General features: G+C 39.7%; 1 protein-coding gene across 5 annotated transcripts in view; it reads left to right on the top strand.

Annotated features, from left to right (window-relative positions):
• The window catches only part of LOC126263736 (probable phosphorylase b kinase regulatory subunit beta), a 195025-nt gene that overhangs the window by 141034 nt on the left and 32065 nt on the right, over nt 1–21926 (top strand). For all 5 annotated transcript variants that reach the window (XM_049960911.1, XM_049960910.1, XM_049960912.1 and 2 more), the window contains 3 exons: nt 3064–3266; nt 11188–11322; nt 21120–21360. In XM_049960911.1, the coding sequence (XP_049816868.1) occupies nt 3064–3266; nt 11188–11322; nt 21120–21360 (579 nt within the window). The remainder of the gene's footprint in view (nt 1–3063; nt 3267–11187; nt 11323–21119; nt 21361–21926) is intronic.

Raw genomic sequence — 21926 nt, 5'->3', positions numbered from 1 at the left:
TTTCTACTTAAATACAACAAAAGAGTATCTAATTGTTTAACAAACACTTTAAAATTACCAGATGGTGCCCTGTAAACTGCCACAACTGTTAATCTGGAGACAGTGTCTGGCACCTCTATAGCACATACTTCAAAATGTAGCTCAAAGCAGAATCTTTGTACATCTATTGCCGTGAACAAGACATTGTTTTTTACATATACAGCTACTCCTCCTTTGTCCATATAGTTCCTGCAATAAGACGTTGCCAAAACATAGTTGGGAATAGGGACCAATGCAATACCAGCAGTGATGTGGTGTTCTGTTAGACACAGAATGTGGGCACTGTTTATACCTTTTGTGTCTTCTATATTTGCTGTGAACTGATCCATTGCAGTATAGGCCTCTTATGTTCTGATGAAACACTGTTAACTTTTGTTTGTCTTTAATTGTATTGCTGTTTGAGTGAACTTTCATTTGTGTATTAATTACTTGTTGCAGATTTTTGTTACTGGACCAAAACCTGCTAGAGTTGGCCCAGCTCACTAGTTTCCCTCATTAGTTAGGGCTATGACTGGTCTGCTTTCATGATCGTTATTGTTTAGGCGTATTATTTCAAATGGAGACAGTGCAGCTTATTAAGCATGTTATGCCATCATGTGCAACCAAGAAAGTCGATTGTAGCAGAGCCAAAATGAACTGGATTCCGTAACTTCCAGTAACAAGCCCACCAATAGTCAGAAAACAATTCCATTTGGAACTGGAGACTTATTTGTTTTCAACTCTTTCAGTTGCTTCTCAATGCAAGGGACACCTACTTCTATGTCCGTTCGTCCGTCCGTCCGTCCGTCCCCCCCCCCCCCCTTTTCAGTTTTTGTTTTGCTACCTTCTATTAACATATCAGATAAGTCAATGAGTGATAGGATAGAAGCCTTTGACCCACCTAGTGATTTTACATAGGACCAGAATTTTCTCAGTTTCTTTGAAAGACCCTTTGCTACGGTTGGCTGGTGGAGATTGTTGTGTGCTTCACATATCAATCTTTTTATAGATGCATTAATTTCTACTAACTTTTGTCTGTTGACATTTCCATGTTCTCTTCTGACCTGAGAGTGCAACAATCTCTGCTTTTCAGCATTTTCATAATTCTGCTATTAAACCATGATGGGTCTTTTCCTTCCTTAATCCACGTACTCAGCACATACTGTTTGTATGTGTTTCCTTTCCATTGACATTATTTTTGTTTTATTTACAGATACAACCATTTCATAACTTTGTAAAATGTTATTCGGTTAAAAACATTTTCTTGTAAATGCTTAAACTGCCTGTTAGAAGAACTTAGCCTTCTGAAAATAAAACGGTGTTAATAAATTTGTTCCTTCTCTGACATTTCCTTGAGATTTTAGAATTACATTTGTCTAGAACTTTGTCAATATGTGTAACAATAAGGACTGGTGAGAGGTAACACCCCCATTTTTTGTCCCTGGTTCACAGTCAATACCTCTTCATTTATACTAATTTTATCATTATTGTATAGTGATTTAATGGCATTCAACAAATTTAGGGTACATTACAGTCAATGAGTATTTGCCATAATTTCATCCTACCTATCTTATCAAATGCCTTCTCATAGTTCAGGAAGAGTAGAAATAGTGATTTGTAGAAATCTCATCTCTATTCTATCAATTGTTTTAGACCAAAAGTTGAATCTGCACAGGACATATCTTTATGGAAGTTGCATTAATCTTCTCGTAAAAAAATTTCTGGTATTGGCTGAAGTTCCCTTTTAATCATAGATGAAGAGATTTTGTAAGCAGTACTTAAAATGGACATATAACTGTAATTTGATCATTAGGTTTTATCTCTTTTTTATATATATATACATACTTATAATCCTTAACAACTTCCTTGCCTCCGGAATTTTTCCCCATCACTAAATGTCATCCAGAAACAGCACAAATAACGTTTTCCATTTAATACTGGCATATATTAATAAGCTCCAGTTTTATTCCATCTGCACCTTTAGCCTTTCTTTTTCTAGCCTCCTTTAAACTACTTTCTAAGGCTGTCATTGTGATTGAATTATATTGTCCAACACTCACAGTATCTTCCTTGGATAATAGCCGCTTGTAATACTGCAACCATTCCTTTCCTGATATTATATCTATCTTTGCAATTTCATTGATTTCACTGTGAAAATAGCTGATGGATAATAGCTGCTTGTAATACTGCAACCATTCCTTTCCTGATATTATATCTATCTTTGCAATGTCATAGATTTCACTGTGAAAATTTTTGAATATTTTGAGTCCAAACTTTGGAGCTCCAGTTAAATCATGTTCTAATCTGTTAACAGTTCTTTTACAGCTACCTCTGTTTGTTTGTCTAGCAAGTTTGTGAACTACCACTCTTTGTTTCGCTGACTGGGTTGCTATTTTCCTGACTTTTTTGTCTTTTCCTCAGACACCTGACAAGCGAAATCTTGGACCGCCAGTAAAAATGATTAGTATCAGTTTCAGCTCCTCTAAACACACTTATGTCCTGGAAATGATCAAATTTTCTCATTTGCTACTGTGTAGCCTATAATAGATCTGTTTCCCCCAACTGACAAGCTGTACTTGTGAATATCTTTAGGTGGATAATAAGGTATTAATAATTAAAGTTATTGTGCAGAAATCAATAAGCTGGCATCTGTTTGAATTCAGAATTCACTCTCCATGTTGTCCAGTGGTAGAAGGTACAATTCTGTTACCAATTTTTATCTTTAAATTACCGGATATTATCAGATAATTATTTTTTCTTGTGTCCTTCAGTGTCCTCTGTGGCTGGTTAGAAAACACCTCTGTTTCTTAGTTTTGTCCCTTTGTTGGTGCATATACTCCAATGATGTTGGAATGCAGTTTTCCAGTTTTGAAAATAAAATTATGTCATAATTTGTATGATATGAGAATGAATTAAAACCGTATATTTACAGTATGTGTGATATTTTGTTTGATCCTGGAGTTGGTGGATAGAAATCAACTAGACTTCATAGTTTCTAGTATTATGCAGCCTAAACATGAACAGTTTGCTTTGTCTGTTTTTCAGTTAACAGTTGGTGTCATTGGGCAGCAGGAAACAGTGTTTGACAAACCAATGACTCCAGCTGAGATACGACAAGTGATATACTCCACAATACAGCCATATGATGTTATTCAAGCAGTTCTTCAGCAAGAGGTAGTTTTGTACTGTGGACGTCTGATTGCTACCAATCCAGAAATGTTCAAGGGTATATTAAAAATTAGAGTTGGGTAAGTTTCACTTCTGTCATCAAAACACAAATATAATCATTCATTTACTAATTATTAGTGAATTTTGAATTACTTCAGTATAACATTTGAATGGATTTTTATTCAGCTCGAAACAAATGACGGAATCTGTTTGTAGTTTTCATTACCCATGTTTTAGTGAACATTATCTTGGTCTCTGGATTATAAACAGTATATCTTTTTGACATTAGTGTAGGTGCTGTGAATAAAGCTCAGATGTCGTGATGATTGACATCTTTGCACTGTAAATGGAAAAAAAACTGTTATTTCTATAAACAAGTCTATTTTCTTGTTTAGTATCAGCAGAGCAACATAAAGTGCAGACGACACACGAATTAATATCATTGTAGAGTACACTACTTGACCTAACATTCACATGTTTTAACATTACAAATCCTGGATATGATAGTAAGGCATCTGAATCTCCACTTGGAGGAAGTGTTTTGATATTTGTTTAATTTTAAAAATAATTCAAAGATATAATGCAGCTTGTTGATTTGATAAACTGGACTTTGAGCTATTAATCTTTGTTCAAGCTAGATACTGAATTTTGTGTTTGATCTTGAAAGAATGTACTGCTGCAAACACTTTGTGAGCTAATTCTGTGTTTATTTATGTTCTAATAAAATCAAATTTGTACAAAATTGTTATAAAAATACCGCACAGAGACAGTGGGTGTCAGAGACTGCTAACACACACAAAATAGCGTGTTTAAAAATTTTAATAAGCTCTTTCAATCTACTCTGTACTCACTATTTAACTTTTTTAAAGTACTAATTATAAGTTTGTATTAGAACACTAAGTTAACAACATTACACATATTTTCAAATGCAGTAGTGTTAACATTACACTTTAAGAAGTAATCTTAAATTTGAAGAATTTTGCTGTAAAAAGTGCGATTGTTACTAACATATCGTGTAATGCTAAAACATATTTTGACATTAAATGGTGAATGGTTGTAAATAATCAGTAATCTATAATTATTGTTCAAATAATGTTAAACAGCGGCATTTTTTATCACAGCCCATAAATATGATGCATATCTCATTTTTTCTTATTACTTATCCTACATGACAAAGCCATAGAATGGATATTCATGGAGTTCTTCAAAAATTTTTAACATCTCCTCTTTTATAATCATCAGTGGTTTGCCACATTTGTTGCAATGTTCTCTGTAAGCCGTAATACTTCTAGTACCAGTTTCATCTTTGTAGGAAACCATTCTGTGTATCAGATGCCTGTACAATTTAGTAAATCATATCCCAAATGTTCCCACTTTAAGCTGTGTACACAAATGCAAATACTTAAAACTAAACTGAATATCATCATGAAACCCATTCCTACAGCCCAACTAGGGTGAGGGATTGTGTCAGGTGAATTGAGTGAGAAGAACAAGAAAGAAGGAAGTGGAGGAATGAAGGGGGTGGGGCAGCCAGTGTGGCCGTGCGGTTCTAGGCGCTTCAGTCTGGAACCTCGTGACCACTACGGTCGCAGGTTCGAATCCTGCCTCGGGCATGGATGTGTGTGATGTCCTTAGGTTAGTTAGGTTTAAGTAGTTCTAAGTTCTAGGGGACTGATGACCACAGATGTTAAGTCCCATAGTGCTCAGAGCCATTTGAACCATTTTTGAAGGGGGTGGGAGGCAGCAAGGAAACAGGATAGGAATGTGGCTTGAGTTAGGTTGTCCTGGTGCAAACTGAGGAAGTTGCCCATTACACACAGTGAATTGAAAGACTGGATAGGAAAGGAAGTAATTACAATAGAGGGGGTAAGACAAGAGTGTAGTTAGAAGAGAGGATGAGACAGACTGTGGAGAGAACACTATGGGTGCAAATTAATTGCATGAACTGAGATGCACAGGGATGGAGGTGGAGGCAAGGGACAGGGGCAAGGGGAGACTGAGGCCACACAAATTCCAGGATGAAAGGGTGTGTTGTAAGAACACCTTCTTGGCCATGGTTTGGTGGTGGCCTTTCATTCAGGGGGACAATTGGTTAATGATCGTGCCCACATAAAGGCTGTACAGAAGTTACAGCAGAGCTGGTGTATGATATGACTGCTTTCACAAGTGGCCCTACCTTTGATAGGACAGTATAAGCCTGTGATGAAAGTATGATACGATTTATTGTGTGAGAACATAGGACAAGGGATATGACCCTTGTGGCTATATTTTTGGAGCAGTTGTGACATTAAGATGAACCATGGTATTTCATAATTGAATGGACAGCAGAATATTCCTTAGGGAGAGGTGCAAAAGACGTTCTTCATTTCAGGGCAGAATGAAAGATATTTGAAGCTCTGTCAGAGGATGTGCTAAAGTTGTTTCATTCTGGGGTAGAAATGGGTAATGAGGGGTTAAGGGGCGTGTACTCCTTACAGCATATCATTCAATACCATAATCCTCCTGCCTCTATGTCCTCTAGCCCCTCTACCATAGCCAACTCAACCTTTCCTCATGCCTCCTACTTCACTCCATTAATCTGCAGGCACATGTAAACAATAATTAGCATGTGTGAGTTTCTGCATAACAGTACATTCAATATTCTGTAGCTAAATGTGTGTTGAGCATAAAATAATAGTGAAGATAAATTTTCATGTGTTTTCTTCACAGTGGAGTTTCTGTACTGTTGCAACAGTTCACTCACAGCAACCATAACATTCAAGTCATCAAAGTACATTAAAAAATAATAAAAAAACACATACATTTAACAATATGACTTATTTCCTGCAATGCATTCATTGTGCACTAAATAAATTAATCACAAAAGAGATTGTGATACACAGTAGTAAATGTTCTGATGATAAAAATTAAATCATTATATTACTTTCTCAGTCCATCACTACTTTTTTATATCAGTCAAAATGAAACTGATGTACTAAATGGAAATATAAAACATCTTGAAAATTTCATGAAAATATTTCTTATGACTGAGTAAAACACGTGAAGGTATTTGTAATGATTAAGCAGTTCATCATGTAACTACTTTATTACAGCCATTCAAAATCTCCTAATAAGATACAGTTGTGAAATATTTCTCTGTTATCCAAAACCATACAGGGTGCATTCCATAAGTAATGCAACCAAATTCATAAAAAATCATCTATTGAATATATTTGTACAAATAGTTGAAAATTTTCAAAATAGCACACTCTTACGTTGATACACTTCTGGAGGCGGTGTTTCCATGCCTGGAAGACATCCTAGAATGCTTTTTCCGGAATGTCCTTTAGAGCTGATGTAACGTGCACCTGGATGCTTTCAATTGTGTCCCAATATTTTCCTTTCATGACTCTTTTTATCCGAGGAAACAAAAAAAAAAAAAAAAAGTCTGCGGTATCCAGGTCAGGACTGTAGGGAGGCTGTGAAACCAATCTGGTCTTGGTCCTGGCCAGGAAGTCATTGACAATGAAGGCGCTGTGACTCGGCGCGTTGTCGTGGTGAACTTTCCACATGTCCTGGATGTCACTTTGGCAGTGTGAGACCCTCCTTTTCAGTCTTTTGAGCACTTACAAGTAGAAAGCTGAGTTCACTGTAGTCCCGGCAGGTACGAATTTGTGGTGGACAATGCCTCTGACATCAAAGAAGTCAATGAGCATGGTTTTGATCCTGGACTTGCTCATGCATGCCTTCTTGGGACAGGGTGACGATGGGGTGTGCCACTCTGAACTCTGCCATTTTGTCTCCGAGTCATACTCAAAAATCCACGACTCATCACCAGTGATAACTGAGTTTAAAAAATGTAGATCATTTTCACACATTTCCAACATTTCTCGGCACCGAAGCACTCGCATGTGCTTGTGTTCATCAGTCAACACTTTTGGGATGAGTTTGGCACACATCTTTCTCATGTTCAAATCTTGTCACAATGTCGAAAACGGTTGTTTTTGACATGTTTAGCATTTGTGCTATCACTTGAAGGCTCAGCCGTCTGTCAGAGTTCAAACAATCGCACACACATGTCACATTTTCATTGACTCGTGCGGTTGATGGCCGTCCACTGCGAGGTTCGTCGGTGATCTCCTCTTGGCCTTCCATAAATGACTTGTGCCATCGGAAAACTTATGGTTTGGACAAGCAATCAGTCCCAAAGACATGCTGAAGTAATGGAAACAATTCGATGGTGGACTTCCCAAGTTTAATGCAAAATTTGATAGCATACTGTTGCTCTATAGAATGATCCATTATGCCATGTCACATAAACTCAAAATGGGCTTGACAGAAATGCACGTCCTGACTCTCCAGCAGTTCGCACCCAAATGAGACAAAGAGCATTTTGAAGCTAACATCTCCCTCCACTTAGCCCAGCCAGTTACAAGATGCTGTGGTGTACCGTTGCATCAGAAAAAAAATTGGTTACATTACTTATGGAACACTCTGTATATCTGGAAGAGAGTCAGCAAACTGACACTATCTTAAAAATAATGATTGAAATATTCCAGTTACCGTGTAACAGCATAACGTCCAATATCTTCAACATACATCTTGTAGAATCTTCCTGATGCACTTCATAGTAGTTTTCAGAGTTTGGACGAAGATGTGGATTCACAGATATGGAACATGTTCATAAAAATACTGCCTTTCAGTACCATAGATGTCTCTGACAGACAGAAGAAAATAAATTCTCTGACAAAGCAGAGATCACAGAGGACTCTAGCTCCTGCTAACGTGACAGGATAAGATGAGATGTAAATTACAGCAACAGATAAGAACTTAGAAGGTGCAACAAGTGCAGTTGATTTGTCAGAGACAAAGAAAGGAACACTTTTATCAAAATGTACACATGAGACAAAGATGGGCTGCAATAGGAAAAGAGGAGAGAGCAAAGGAAAGAAAAATCAGTATTATATGCAGAGTATAGAATATAGGCAGAGTGGGGGTGAGGAAGGAAAGAATGAGAAATCAGTTGTAAATATGTAGAGGAGGGAGTAACAAGGAGAGCTGGTGTGAACTGAGGTTAGGTAAGCACAAGAATAAAGCATGCACTGGCTATTAAGTTCATGCCTACAATATTCTGTGATGCTAGTGCCAGGAGGAATACTAAATTTCCTGTGTACTGCAACAGGCAATTTGATCATAACTGCTGTACAAAAAAGTGTGTTTTGTCACAGAGTTTGATTGTTGTGTGTCTGTTCCCTGTCTGTATTCATTTACCCCACCACAAAAATTTGAACTGAATAGTGAAACAATGGAAACTCCAGGTAGGAATATTGATAGTGTAGGAAAAGGTAGATTGCTGCTTACTGTAAAGAAGACATGTTACGCTTCAGACAGGCACAATTAAAGGACACTTACATAGAGCTTTCAGCCACAGCCTCCATCAGTGAAAGAGAAACACACACCATTCATACACACAAGCAAGCACACCTCATGCACACATGATCGCCTCCTCCAGCCTCTTGGGCCGGAATGCAGCAATCATGCGAGATGCAAGCAGCACTCTGGAGAGGCGGGGGAAGGGAAGGGATAGTAGTAAACGGGTGGGGAGAGAGATGAATGCTATCTGGTGGAGTCCGAAATCAAGCACGTTATGTTCAGCTGTATGTTGTGCCACAGGGTGGTCTACTTTGTTCTTGACCACAATGTGACAGTGGACATTCATCCTGGTGAACAGCCACTGCCAAAATGTGGCCAAGAACAAATTAGACTGTCCTGTGGCACAAAATGCAGCCGAACATAACATGCTTGATTTCAGTGGCTGCTTCACTACTCAAGCTATGTGGACCATCTCCTCAACCACCAGCTTTTCTGAACTGCACAGATGGGAGTTATCTATACAATACATTCTCTGCTTCCGTAATTATCCCAGCCTCAACCTACGGTAACAAGCCATTCCCAAGACCTTCATGCAACAGTGTCTACCCCCTCCATCCTATCATCTCCTTCCCTTCTCATCTCCCACCCTCTTTGTTTGCTGCCCGCTGCCAATGCACCCATCCATCTTTCCCCACTGCTCTGCTTTTTCATTCCTTTGCCTCCCCCCCCCCCCCCCCCCCCCACCTGCCTGCCCCACAACCTCCAGATGCTGCACCCGTTGGCATTCTACACTCCTGGAAATTGAAATAAGAACACCGTGAATTCATTGTCCCAGGAAGGGGAAACTTTATTGACACATTCCTGGGGTCAGATACATCACATGATCACACTGACAGAACCACAGGCACATAGACACAGGCAACAGAGCATGCACAATGTCGGCACTAGTACTGTGTATATCCACCTTTCGCAGCAATGCAGGCTGCTATTCTCCCATGGAGACGATCGTAGAGATGCTGGATGTAGTCCTGTGGAACGGATTGCCATGCCATTTCCACCTGGCACCTCAGTTGGACCAGCGTTCGTGCTGGACGTGCAGACCGCGTGAGACGACGCTTCATCCAGTCCCAAACATGCTCAATGGGGGACAGATCCGGAGATCTTGCTGGCCAGGGTAGTTGACTTACACCTTCTAGAGCACGTTGGGTGGCACGGGATACATGCGGACGTGCATTGTCCTGTTGGAACAGCAAGTTCCCTTGTCGGTCTAGGAATGGTAGAACGATGGGTTCGATGACGGTTTGGATGTACCGTGCACTATTCAGTGTCCCCTCGACGATCACCAGTGGTGTACGGCCAGTGTAGGAGATCGCTCCCCACACCATGATGCCGGGTGTTGGCCCTGTGTGCCTCAGTCGTATGCAGTCCTGATTGTGGCGCTCACCTGCACGGCGCCAAACACGCATACGACCATCATTGGCACCAAGGCAGAAGTGACTCTCATCGCTGAAGACGACACGTCTCCATTCGTCCCTCCATTCACGCCTGTCGCGACACCACTGGAGGCGGGCTGCACGATGTTGGGGCGTGAGCGGAAGACGGCCTAACGGTGTGCGGGACCGTAGCCCAGCTTCATGGAGACGGTTGCGAATGGTCCTCGCCGATACCCCAGGAGCAACAGTGTCCCTAATTTGCTGGGAAGTGGCGGTGCGGTCCCCTACGGCACTGCGTAGGATCCTACGGTCTTGGCGTGCATCCGTGCGTCGCTGCGGTCCGGTCCCAGGTCGACGGGCACGTGCACCTTCCGCCGACCACTGGCGACAACATCGATGTACTGTGGAGACCTCACGCCCCACGTGTTGAGCAATTCGGCGGTACGTCCACCCGGCCTCCCGCATGCCCACTATACGCCCTCGCTCAAAGTCCGTCAACTGCACATACGGTTCACGTCCACGCTGTCGCGGCATGCTACCAGTGTTAAAGACTGCGATGGAGCTCCGTATGCCACGGCAAACTGGCTGACACTGACGACGGCGGTGCACAAATGCTGCGCAGCTAGCGCCATTCGACGGCCAACACCGCGGTTCCTGGTGTGTCCGCTGTGCCGTGCGTGTGATCATTGCTTGTACAGCCCTCTCGCAGTGTCCGGAGCAAGTATGGTGGGTCTGACACACCGGTGTCAATGTGTTCTTTTTTCCATTTCCAGGAGTGTAGTTCCTACACACTCCACCAGACAGCATTCATCTCTTCCCCACTACTACACTACTATTCCATCCACTTCCCTGCCCCCTCCAGATTGCTGCATTCTGGTCCAAGCTGCTAGAGTTGTCAGTCATGTGTACATGAGATGTGCTTGCTTGTGTGTATGAAAGGTGTGTGTTTCTCTTTTACTGATGATGCCTGTGAGTGAAAGTTCTATGTAAGTGTCTTTTAATTGTGCCTGTCTGCAGCTTAACATGTCCTCTTTACAGTAACTAGCAATCTATCCTTTCCTACATTGGCAAACTGAATAGAGGTTGCATATCAGCTGATGATATTTCATGGTTTGTTTCACAGGTGGGTTTCTCAGTAGGTTCTACCATCTATTTTAGAGTGTGATCTTGTGAGTTCTTGGTTCCCAAGTCATGTCCTATATCTATTAAATTTCAGGTGGGTTTTGGAGGCAATGAAACTGTACTTACAAATGAAATCAGACTCGAAGCCACTGGAACACCATAGCCCTTATGAAGTCAGAACTCTGTTACAGAAAGTCTTGACAGTGAGAGAATGGGCTGCTCAAGAAAAGTAAGTACACCAAAAATAATTTCAGTCCAGAGAGAAGTAAATTTTGTAACAATTTATCTCAGCATGTGGAACAGAAATAAACTTCATTAACACTCATACAGGAAGAGTGGTCAGGAATGTTGCTTGTAAAACTTAGAGCACTGCAATGCTTCCTGCATGATGTACTGAAGTTAGCACTGAATGTCTTATTTGCTCTAATATAAATATTTCTAATTACAGTGCTGTTGTTGCCACAGGTCTTGTAATTGGTCCACATTTTACACTCTTTTGTAAGGACAGTTTAAAAATATGAGGGTAACCCAGCAAGTAACAATCTATTGATATTTCCATTGTACAAACTGAAATCAGTTATCTGTAAACACTGGTCAAAACAAATTGGTATTGTGAATGAAATGTGTGCTACAAAACTGCACCAACTATGAAGTCAGCAATGTTGTTCGACTTTTGTATGCTCATACGTGAAACTTGCAAAAATTTTCTGTCAACTAAAAAAAGACTAAGGTGATGCTGTAATGAACAAAAGAAGTGAGAGAAAGTTATGTGAAATTTTCAATAATGGATGAATAAATGTGAATATCAAAAAAAAAAAAAAGAAAGAAAAAAGAAAAACACTATGAAGAACACAGTCATGCAAGACCTCTTTCCACAAGACTTCCTAGGTGTGAAGCATTTTGGAAATGATGTCGAGGAAAAGAGAACGGTGAACAAATTGAAGCAACTGACAACAACACAGGAATTCTAAAGCTTGAAGACAGATATCACAAATGTTTGAGTAATGAAAATGACTGTGGGGATAAATGAAACAAGCTCCAATTTTGTAAGCCGAGACATACTCTGACAGACCCATTGCGCACAGAGTTGCTGTTTGGATAAAGCCCTTATTTGTACTGTGTAGTGAATTGGTGTCAGTGTGGTCTTTGCTACATAGATATCGCTATGTTTCCTTCCTGTCATCTTTTTCAGAAATAGTGCTCAGTGGCTGTAATAACAACCTTTAAGTAGGTGGCAGATTTCTTGACTTGTGGGTTCTGGTGGATTCATCCCGAAATAAGAGAGGCATGGTGATGGTGTTCAATACTATTTATAGAAGTCAGTGAGCTATGCTGTTTCTCAAACTTGTGAACTGTACAGACAATTCATCTCACATCTAAACTGTTCATAATAATGATCTGCATTTATAATCAGTGAAAATCAGCTGCAGTCGTACCTGCATATTATAAAGAGAAGTCTGTAGGAAGTATACCAAAATTTAACTTTACTGTGTATTTTGATGGGCAGTGTAACATCATGAATTTCCACAATAAAAGTCTCCTCTTGTACTTAATAAAGCCAGTTGTCATTACTTCCTGTGTTGCCCTCATACATGAGTTATTACGTGTTCCAAGAGTATATTTTAGCAACATAATGCTAAGCATTTGAAAAACCAGAGGACTACTCAGAAATTCACCCACACATTCTGACTTTATGTTATGTAGATTCCACTATAAAGAAAAGCCTCCAAGAATGTGGAGCAAGTTAAGAATACATAAGTACAGAGAAACAGCTGTGTGCTACATTAAATGCACTATCTCCAAAAGTTCACCATAATCAGTAAATGAAGGCATATTTCCTGTACAGAATTTCTAAATGGTTATAGACCAAATTAAAGCTTAATCACAAGGTGGTTGACAACAGTGGCCAAAGAATCTAATTGGAAAAGTTTTGAAACCAACGGTTTATCTTAAAGAGAAGTGACAGATGAAAATGATTGCTTCCACAACTACGGTAGATGTGGTTAACCATAGCTTCCACATGTCCTTGGCAGCAACATGAAATATTCTTTATGAATTAGTTTGAGATCTCCAGTGATAATTGACCCCATTCATGAGAAAGAGCTTGAGCATAGGTCTGGTAGAATCTTTAATGTTGGTTATGAAGCTGCAAACTATCTCCACAGTGCATTGTGTACCTGCTCTATATTATTCAGATAGAAAGACCTTGCTGGTAGCCCATGTGATACGTACCTTTATCTGTGAGAAATTTATCCACCAGTGCAAGTAAGTGACCATTATTGCATTTGTAACTGCTATACCTTTAAATATTAGCAATATGAAGCCACTTCAGTATCAGTGTTGAGAATGTAAATGCATTTTTTTAAATAATTATTTATTTTTCAACTTAATCACCTGTTATTGATATTCTAATAAAAAATAATAAATTTTTGACAATATATTGTAATTGGATAGATAAAAAATTTGCTCACCAAGCAGCGGCAGGAAAACACACACATTAAAAAAGGTTTTACTCATGCAAGCTTTCAGAGTCAGTGGCCCCTTCTTCCAGCAGAAGAGTTGAAGGGGAAGGAAGAGCGCTGAAGGCACTGGAAGTGGAGAGATTTAGGTAAAGGGGTAGAGTTCAGAAAAGTCACCCAGAACCCCAAGTCAGGGGAGACTTACTGGATAGGATGACAATTGTTGGGGACTGCATCAGAGGAGATTTGAAAACCTGAGAGCTTAAAGATGGAAGACAGGACAATATGCAAGACAGAGTTTACTGCTAAAACACTGTGCACGAGTTAATAAGAACAAAAAGCTAAGTAAATTAAGGCCAGAACCAAGGACATGTTGCAGCGCTAGTTCCTACTTGTGGAGTTCTGAGAAAATTATGTCTGGGGGAAGAATTCAAATGACGCATGTGTTGAAACAGGCACCGAGGTCATGTCTGCCACCGAGCGAGGTGGCGCAGTGGTTAGCACACTGGACTCGCATTCGGGAGGACGACGGTTCAATCCCGTCTCCGGCCATCCTGATTTAGGTTTTCCGTGATTTCCCTAAATCGTTTCAGGCAAATGCCGGGATGGTTCCTTTGAAAGGGCACGGCCGGTTTCCTTCCCCATCCTTCCCTAACCCGAGCTTGCGCTCCGTCTCTAATGACCTCGTTGTCGACGGGACGTTAAACACCACTAACCTAACCTCATGTCTGCCATTTTCTAAGAGCATGCTCTGCAACAGAATATTGTGCGTAGGCAGAGGGTTATACTGGCAACACATAATATCCTGTTGCAGAGCATGCTCTACAACACGACAGCCATGAGCTCGTTGCCAAGATAACTGGGCTCCTATCTGGACTGCCATTAGTGGACACACAGTACTGTAGGTGTAGCATATAGACCAACTTCTCTGAGCCCACAGTACACAATGTGAAGGAGAAACCGGAACTCAATAGGCACTATAAGCTCTGAAGACAATTATCTATTGGATGTCATTGGATTTTGGTCCTATTGTGGAGGTGATTTCCCTCCTTTGATCTAGCACTGACTTACAGTGGACATTTCCTGTGTGTGTCAGAACCATTATCTAAACCTTAAAATTACACTTTGTGGCTAATTCAACACATCTCAAGAGTGCAGTCTGCATTGAACTGTCTCAGGATATTCAAAGATGCTTTCACAAAGATTCTACCCTGCAAAATAGGATCCAGGTTTCATCTTTGTGGTATGGAGAAGATTTTGAATATAGTGATTATCATTTCCTTTGAGTCACAGTTGCTGTTCAAAGCAGGAAGTTGCCTTCACTGTACAGTTTCTGCAGTTTAGTTTATAAAGAAACATTGGTAGCTAATTTACAGTGGTTGTTCATATTTTCTCATTCAGATTTCCTCAGTTCCTGATTGTGCTTAACTTTAGGACTCTAATAAGTTAATGATTATTGACGATTGTTGCACATGTGAAAGTAGTCAGTATCAGTTGCTTTTCTTTATTTAAGGCTGAGAACACTTCAAGAGAAAAGCTGTCCATAAACACAAGGAATTACCATTAAAAAATAAAAATTAGTGTATGTTGTTTTACTTCTACTGTTCTATAATTTTTATCTGCTACTGAAAACCTGGCAGTTCTGTAATTCAAAGGGAAATAATTACCTGTGTGGTGTAAAATTGAAGCACGTATCTTTTTGTATGTTATTACTTATCTGAGTACTATAAAGCATTTTTTTTATCAGTTAGGTCAGCATGCATCATACATACTGTGCACCAGTTCTTACATGTCTTAAAAGTGCTGATGTTCTGGTCATCAGATGGAGTCTTAATGGCACTGATGTTCTGTTTGTTTCCCTTCATGTACAAGGAAGATTTGAGTCACCCAAAGTGGGATGTTGAACACTGGAAAGTGGAGAGAGACTGATATTATCCTTCATAAATATTGGACTGGGGATTTTCCAACCAGATGTATTATTATTTATTAGCACTTTTAAGAAAGAATAAATAAACATTAGTATTTATTTTTATTACTCATTTTACTAAATTTGCTCTGAGTCTTTTGCTGTCTTCTGACTACATAGCTATTATTTACAAGGTATTCTGTTTTGTATAGCTCTTTAATCTCTTTTCTAACTTTTCACATACAATTATTTCCTGACAGAACATGCTGCTTTAAGTGTATTATATCCTTTTTCTGTGGGTAAATTGTATCTAGTTTTTGTTTTATTGTAACAATTGAAAAGAAAAGTTTCTACTCACAATATAGCAGAGATGCTGAGTAGCATATAGGCACAACAAAAAGACTGTGGCTTCAGCTGCCAGAGGCTGCAGTCATGTGTGTGTGAATTGTGTTTGCGTGTGTGTAAGTGTATGTGTATGTGTGTGTTTGTCATCTATTTTTGACAAGACCAAAAGCTTCAATTGTGACAGTCTTTTTGTTGTGCCTATCTGCAACTCAGCATCTCCGCTATATGGTGAGTAATAACTTTCCTTTTCATAATATTGTTACATTCCATCCTGGATTTTCCATTGTTTAATACATGTTTTATTGTAATGAATATAACTGTTTTTGAAGTAATTTCTGTTAGTTCCCCCTCCCCCTTACCCCCTCCCTCTAAAGTAACTAGATGCTCCACTCTTTCCTCATCCTCCACACTTGTTTAAACACTTTTAAACCATTCAGTCCACTGGTAAACACTTTGCTGTGACAAAACATTGTCCATGTATTGTGCTGAAAGTCTTGTATGAACTGCCACTCCTTGTACATCTTAAGACCAAAAAAAAGAAGACGACTTATTTAGGAATGCTTTTCTTCTGTTGTACAAACAGCAAGTGGTGTGACCACCTTTATGTAGCAGTAGCACAAAGCAGATGATGTGATAATGCTACAACCTAACACAGGCAAAGATAACAGATGAGTGACTGTTGATCATGTGGCAAACCATACACAGACTAGTTGTTGTTCGGCATATTAAATCATGCATAGCAAAGTCAACTTTTGCAAAGTCTTTGTGAGATAGATTCCCAAACAATTTGATGAAGACATCAACAGCAACCGTGTGAAAATCTGTGAGCACTCACTGGACTGCCATGCTAACGAATGTGAAGCATTTCTGAAACCAATCACCAATGGAGATGAAACATAGGTTCATCACTTTGAACTAGAAAGCCAGTGCCAGTGGATGTAATGAAAGCATCCTGAATCTCCAGTCAAAAAGAAATTCAAAGAGTCAACTTTCTGCTGGAAAGTGATGCTCACTTTTCTTCTTCTTCTTCTTCTTCTTCTTCTTCTTCTTCTTCTTCATCTTCTTCTTCTTCTTCATTTCACAAGGAGCAATCCTTGAACATTACCTGGAAAAGGGGCCAACATAAATAGTGAATGTTACAGTGGTATACTGAGCCTGTAATTCACAATCAACACTGAGGTCAATTGTCGGACGGTGCTCTTTTGTTAGCTGACAGTGCATGCGCATCTATTGCTGCCCTCTCTGCTCTGGTGCTTATGAGTCTTGTCCCATTGGATTATCACATGTTTGGTCCAGTGAGAGATATTTTAAGATTTTGATTCAACAGCAATCAACAGATGAAGGATGTGTTGCATATATGGTGTTCTGTGCATCCAAAAACCTTTTTTGCAGAGGGTATCGGAAAACTTGTGCAACAGTGGACCAAGTACATTGAAAAGCAGAGTGACCATGTTGAAAAATGATATCAATAAAAATTGTGTGCTCTTGTTGCATTAAATTTTAAAAATTGATTGCATATACTCAGTAACATGCCCTATTATGTAATTTACAGAGTTAGCTGTGTATATATATCATTTAACAAAATCTTTTTCTCTTTCTGTAGAAGTTTAAAGTTTCCTATATATTGAAGCTTACCTAATTACATGACTATGATTGGTATCTGTGTGTTAGTATAATATTTATGGTTGTTATTGTTGTGGTCTTCAGTCCTGAGACTGGTTTGATGCAGCTCTCCATGCTACTCTATCCTGTGCAAGCTGCTTCATCTCCCAGTAACTACTGCAACCTAAATCCTTCTGAATATGCTTAGTGTATCCATCTCTTGGTCTCCCTCTTCGATTTTTACCCTCCATGCTGCCCTCCAATACTAAATTGGTGATCCCTTGATACCTCAGAACATGTCCTACCAACCGATCCCTTCTACTAGTCAAGTTGTGCCACAAATTTCTCTTCTCCCCAATCCTATTCAATACCTCCTCATTAGTTATGTGATCTACCCATCTAATCTTCAGCATTCTTCTGTAGCACCACATTTCAAAAGGTTCTATTCTCTTCTTGTCCAAACCATTTATTGTCCATGTTTCACTTTTATACATGGCTACACTCCATACAAATACTTTCAGAAACGACTTCCTGACATTTAAATCTATACTCGATGTTAACAAATTTCTCTTCTTCAGAAATGCTTTCCTTGCCATTGCCAGTCTACATTTTATATCCTCTCTACTTCGACCATCATCAGTTATTTTGCTCCCCAAATAGCAAAACTCCTTTACTACTTTAATTGTCTTATTTCCTAATCTAATTCCCTCAGCATCACCCGACTTAATTCGACTACATTCCATTATCCTCATTTTACTTTTGTTGATGTTCATCTTATATCCTCCTTTCAAGACACTATCCATTCCGTTCAACTGCTCTTCCCAGTCCTTTACTGTCTCTGACAGAATTACAATGTCATCAGCAAACCTCAAAGTTTTTATTTCTTCTCCATGGATTTTAGTACCTACTCAGAATTTTTCTTTTGTTTCCTTCACTGCTTGCTCAATATACAGATTGAATAACATCGGGGATAGGCTACAACCCTGTCTCACTCCCTTCCCAATCACTGCTTCCCTTTCATGTCCCTCGACTCTTATAACTGCCATCTGGTTTCTGTACAAGTTGTAAATAGCCTTTCGCTCCCTGTATTTTACCCCTGCCACCTTCAGAATTTGAAAGAGAGTATTCCAGTCAACATTGTCAAAAGCTTTCTCTAAGTCTACAAATGCTAGAAACGTAGATTTGCCTTTCCTTAATCTAGCTTCTAAGATAAGTCGTAGGGTCAATATTGCCTCACGTGTTCCTATATTTCTACGGAATCCAAACTGATCTTCCCCGAGGTCGGCTTCTACTAGTTTTTCCATTCGTCTGTAAAGAATTCGTGTTAGTATTATGCAGCCGTGACTTATTAAACTGATAGTTCGGTAATTTTCACATCTGTCAACACCTGCTTTCTTTGGGATTGGAATTATTATATTCTTCTTGAAGTCTGAGGATATTTCACCTGTCTCATATATCTTGCTCACCAGATAGTAGAGTTTTGTCAGGACTGGCTCTCCCAAGGCTGTCAGTAGTTCTAATGGAATGTTGTCTACTCCCGGGGCCTTGTTTAGACTCAGGTCTCTCAGTGCTCTGTCAAACTCTTCACGCAGTATCATATCTCCCATTTCATCTTCATCTACATCCTCTTCCATTTCCATAACATTGTCCTCAAGTACATCGCCCTTGTATAGACCCTCTACATACTCCTTCCACCTTTCTGCTTTCCCTTCTTTGCTTAGAACTAGGTTTCCATCTGAGCTCTTGATATTCATACAAGTGGTTCTCTTTTATCCAAAGGTCTCTTTAATTTTCCTGTAGGCAGTATCTATCTTACCCATGGTGAGATAAGCCTCTACACCCTTGCATTTGTCCTCTAGCCATCCCTGCTTAGCCATTTTGCACTTCCTGTGAAGCTCATTTTTGAGACGTTTATATTCCTTTTTGTCTGCTTCATTTACTGCATTTTTATATTTTCTCCTTTCATCAATTAAATTCAATATATCTTCTGTTACCCAAGGATTTCTACTAGCCCTCGTCTTTTTACCTACTTGATCCTCTGCTGTCATCACTATTTCATTCCTCAAAGCTACCCATTCTTCTTCTACTGTGTTTCTTTCCCCCATTCCTGTCAATTGTTCCCTTATCCTCTCCCTGAAACTCTGTACAACCTCTGGTTCTTTCAGTTTATCCAGGTCCCATCTCCTTAAATTCCCACTTTTTTGCAGTTTCTTCAGTTTTAATCTACAGTTCATAACCAATAGATTGTGGTCAGAGTCCACATCTGCCCCTGGAAATGTCTTACAATTTAAAACCTGGTTCCTAAATCTCTGTCTTACCATTATATAATCTATCTGAAACCTGTCAGTATCTCCAGGCTTCTTCCATGTATACAACCTTCTTTTATGATTCTTGAAACAAGTGTTAGCTATCATTAAGTTGTGCTCCGTGCAAAATTCTACCAGACGGTTTCCTCTTTCATTTCTTCCCCCCAATCCATATTCACCTACTACGTTTCCTTCTCTTCCTTTTCCTACTGACAAATTCCAGCTACCCATGACTATTAAATTTTCGTCTCCCTTCATTATCTGAATAATTTCTTTTATTTCATCATACATTTCTTCAATTTCTTCGTCATCTGCAGAGCTAGTTGGCATATAAACTTGTACTACTGTGGTAGGCGTGGGCTTCGTGTCTATCTTGGCCACAATAATGTGTTCACTATGCTGCTTGTAGTAGCTTACTCGCACTCCTATTTTTTTTATTCATTATTAAACCTACTCCTGCATTCCCCCTTTTTGATTTTGTATTTATAACCCTGTATTCGCCTGACCAGAAGTCTTGTTCCTCCTGCCACCGAACTTCACTAATTCCCACTATATCTAACTTTAACCTATCCATTTCCCTTTTTAAATTTTCTAACCTACCTGCCCGATTAAGGGATCTGACATTCCACGCTCCAATCCGTAGAACGCCAGTTTTCTTTCTCCTGATAACGACGTCCTCCTGAGTAGTCCCCGCCCTGAGATCCGAATGGGGGACTATTTTACCTCCGGCATATTTTACCCAAGAGGACGCCATCATCATTTAACCATACAGTAAAGCTGCATGCCCTCGGGAAAAATTACGGCTGTAGTTTCCCCTTGCTTTCAGCCGTTCGCAGTACCAGCACAACAAGGCTGTTTTGGTTAGTGTTACAAGGCCAGATCAGTCAATCATCGAGACTGTTGCCCCTGCAACTACTGAAAAGGCTGTGCCCCTCTTCAGGAACCACACGTTTGTCTGGCCTCTCAACAGGTACCCCTCCGTTGTGGTTGCACCTACGGTACGGCTATCTGTATCGCTGAGGCACGCAAGCCTCCCCACCAACGGCAAGGTCCATGGTTCATGGGGGGGGGGGGGGGGGGGGGATATATATTTATGGTAACTGATCCAAAATGTCTGCACAGCTCCAGTTCCTTTATTTTCTGGTTTCCTATGACAAAACTAGCCTGCAATCCATATTTTTGTATCAACTGGAATTAAAGCAATGTTCTCTCCCTCTGTTGAAATTTGATTTATTTCTAAATTGAAACAGAAATCAAGGACAATATTGATTCACATAATTTAGTTACACTGTAAATATAAGTGATGGATGACTTTAGTAAGCTGTTCTTATTAATGTCTAACAATCCATGTTTAAGAGACCATGGCAGTGTTTGACATCATTAAAAATGTTTCTTATGTAAATTTCAGGCTGTCACCTCTTCAACGCCGGCGTCTTGAAGGCTGCCTGTGCCGTGTTCCTACAAATTTCTATAACCAGGTCTGGGATGTTATGACTCGAACTCCACAAGGCATCAAGGTCCGAGGCTATCATCTGCCCCAACAACCAACGTTGTCAAACATGACACGCTCACAACTAAATTTTGCATTACTGGTTGAACAAATGCTCAATCACATCCAACAACCTGAGTATAGACAGATTGTAGTTGAGGTATGTTGCTTCAAGCTGTTGAAACTATAATAAATACACACTTTATATGACACATGAAACAAAGTTCCGAATTAGAATGTGTTTGAAATTCACAAAACGAGTATGTCAGTACAGTATATTACAAGTAACATCTCTGCAGTGTGTGATTAGCTTTGACAGCAATGCAACCCATGCAGCAGTTTATGATTCCATAGGCAGTGAATGCTGTTCTTCTTACAGAGTTGCATTCAAAACTACTGGTCATGGTAATAGGGCTGTGGAATGGCAACATTCTTCCTGAGAATATCCTAAACATGATCTTCGAGATGCATTCAAGGAGTATCAAACCTATTGGGTGGCAGAAATACATTTATTGATTTGGATGTACAGAACCTAATCCTCTTCAAACTAGTTTCCTTGGTAATGTATACACTTCTTCTAACACTCTTGCCATTGTTGGAAACACTTGGGGAACAGTTCTTTTGGAATAGTGACCAGCTGAGCTGTTGCCTTCTGTGTGATGTCTTCTCTTGACTGAAATCAAGTTCTTTTGGGGGGTGTTTTCAGTTTGAGAAATGGAAAAGTCA

The sequence above is a fragment of the Schistocerca nitens genome, chromosome 6, assembly GCF_023898315.1.
Source record: "Schistocerca nitens isolate TAMUIC-IGC-003100 chromosome 6, iqSchNite1.1, whole genome shotgun sequence".
Taxonomy (NCBI): Eukaryota; Metazoa; Arthropoda; class Insecta; order Orthoptera; family Acrididae; genus Schistocerca; species Schistocerca nitens.
The sequence above is the reverse complement of the archived record's forward strand: the minus strand, read 5'-3'. Positions and strand labels throughout refer to the sequence as shown.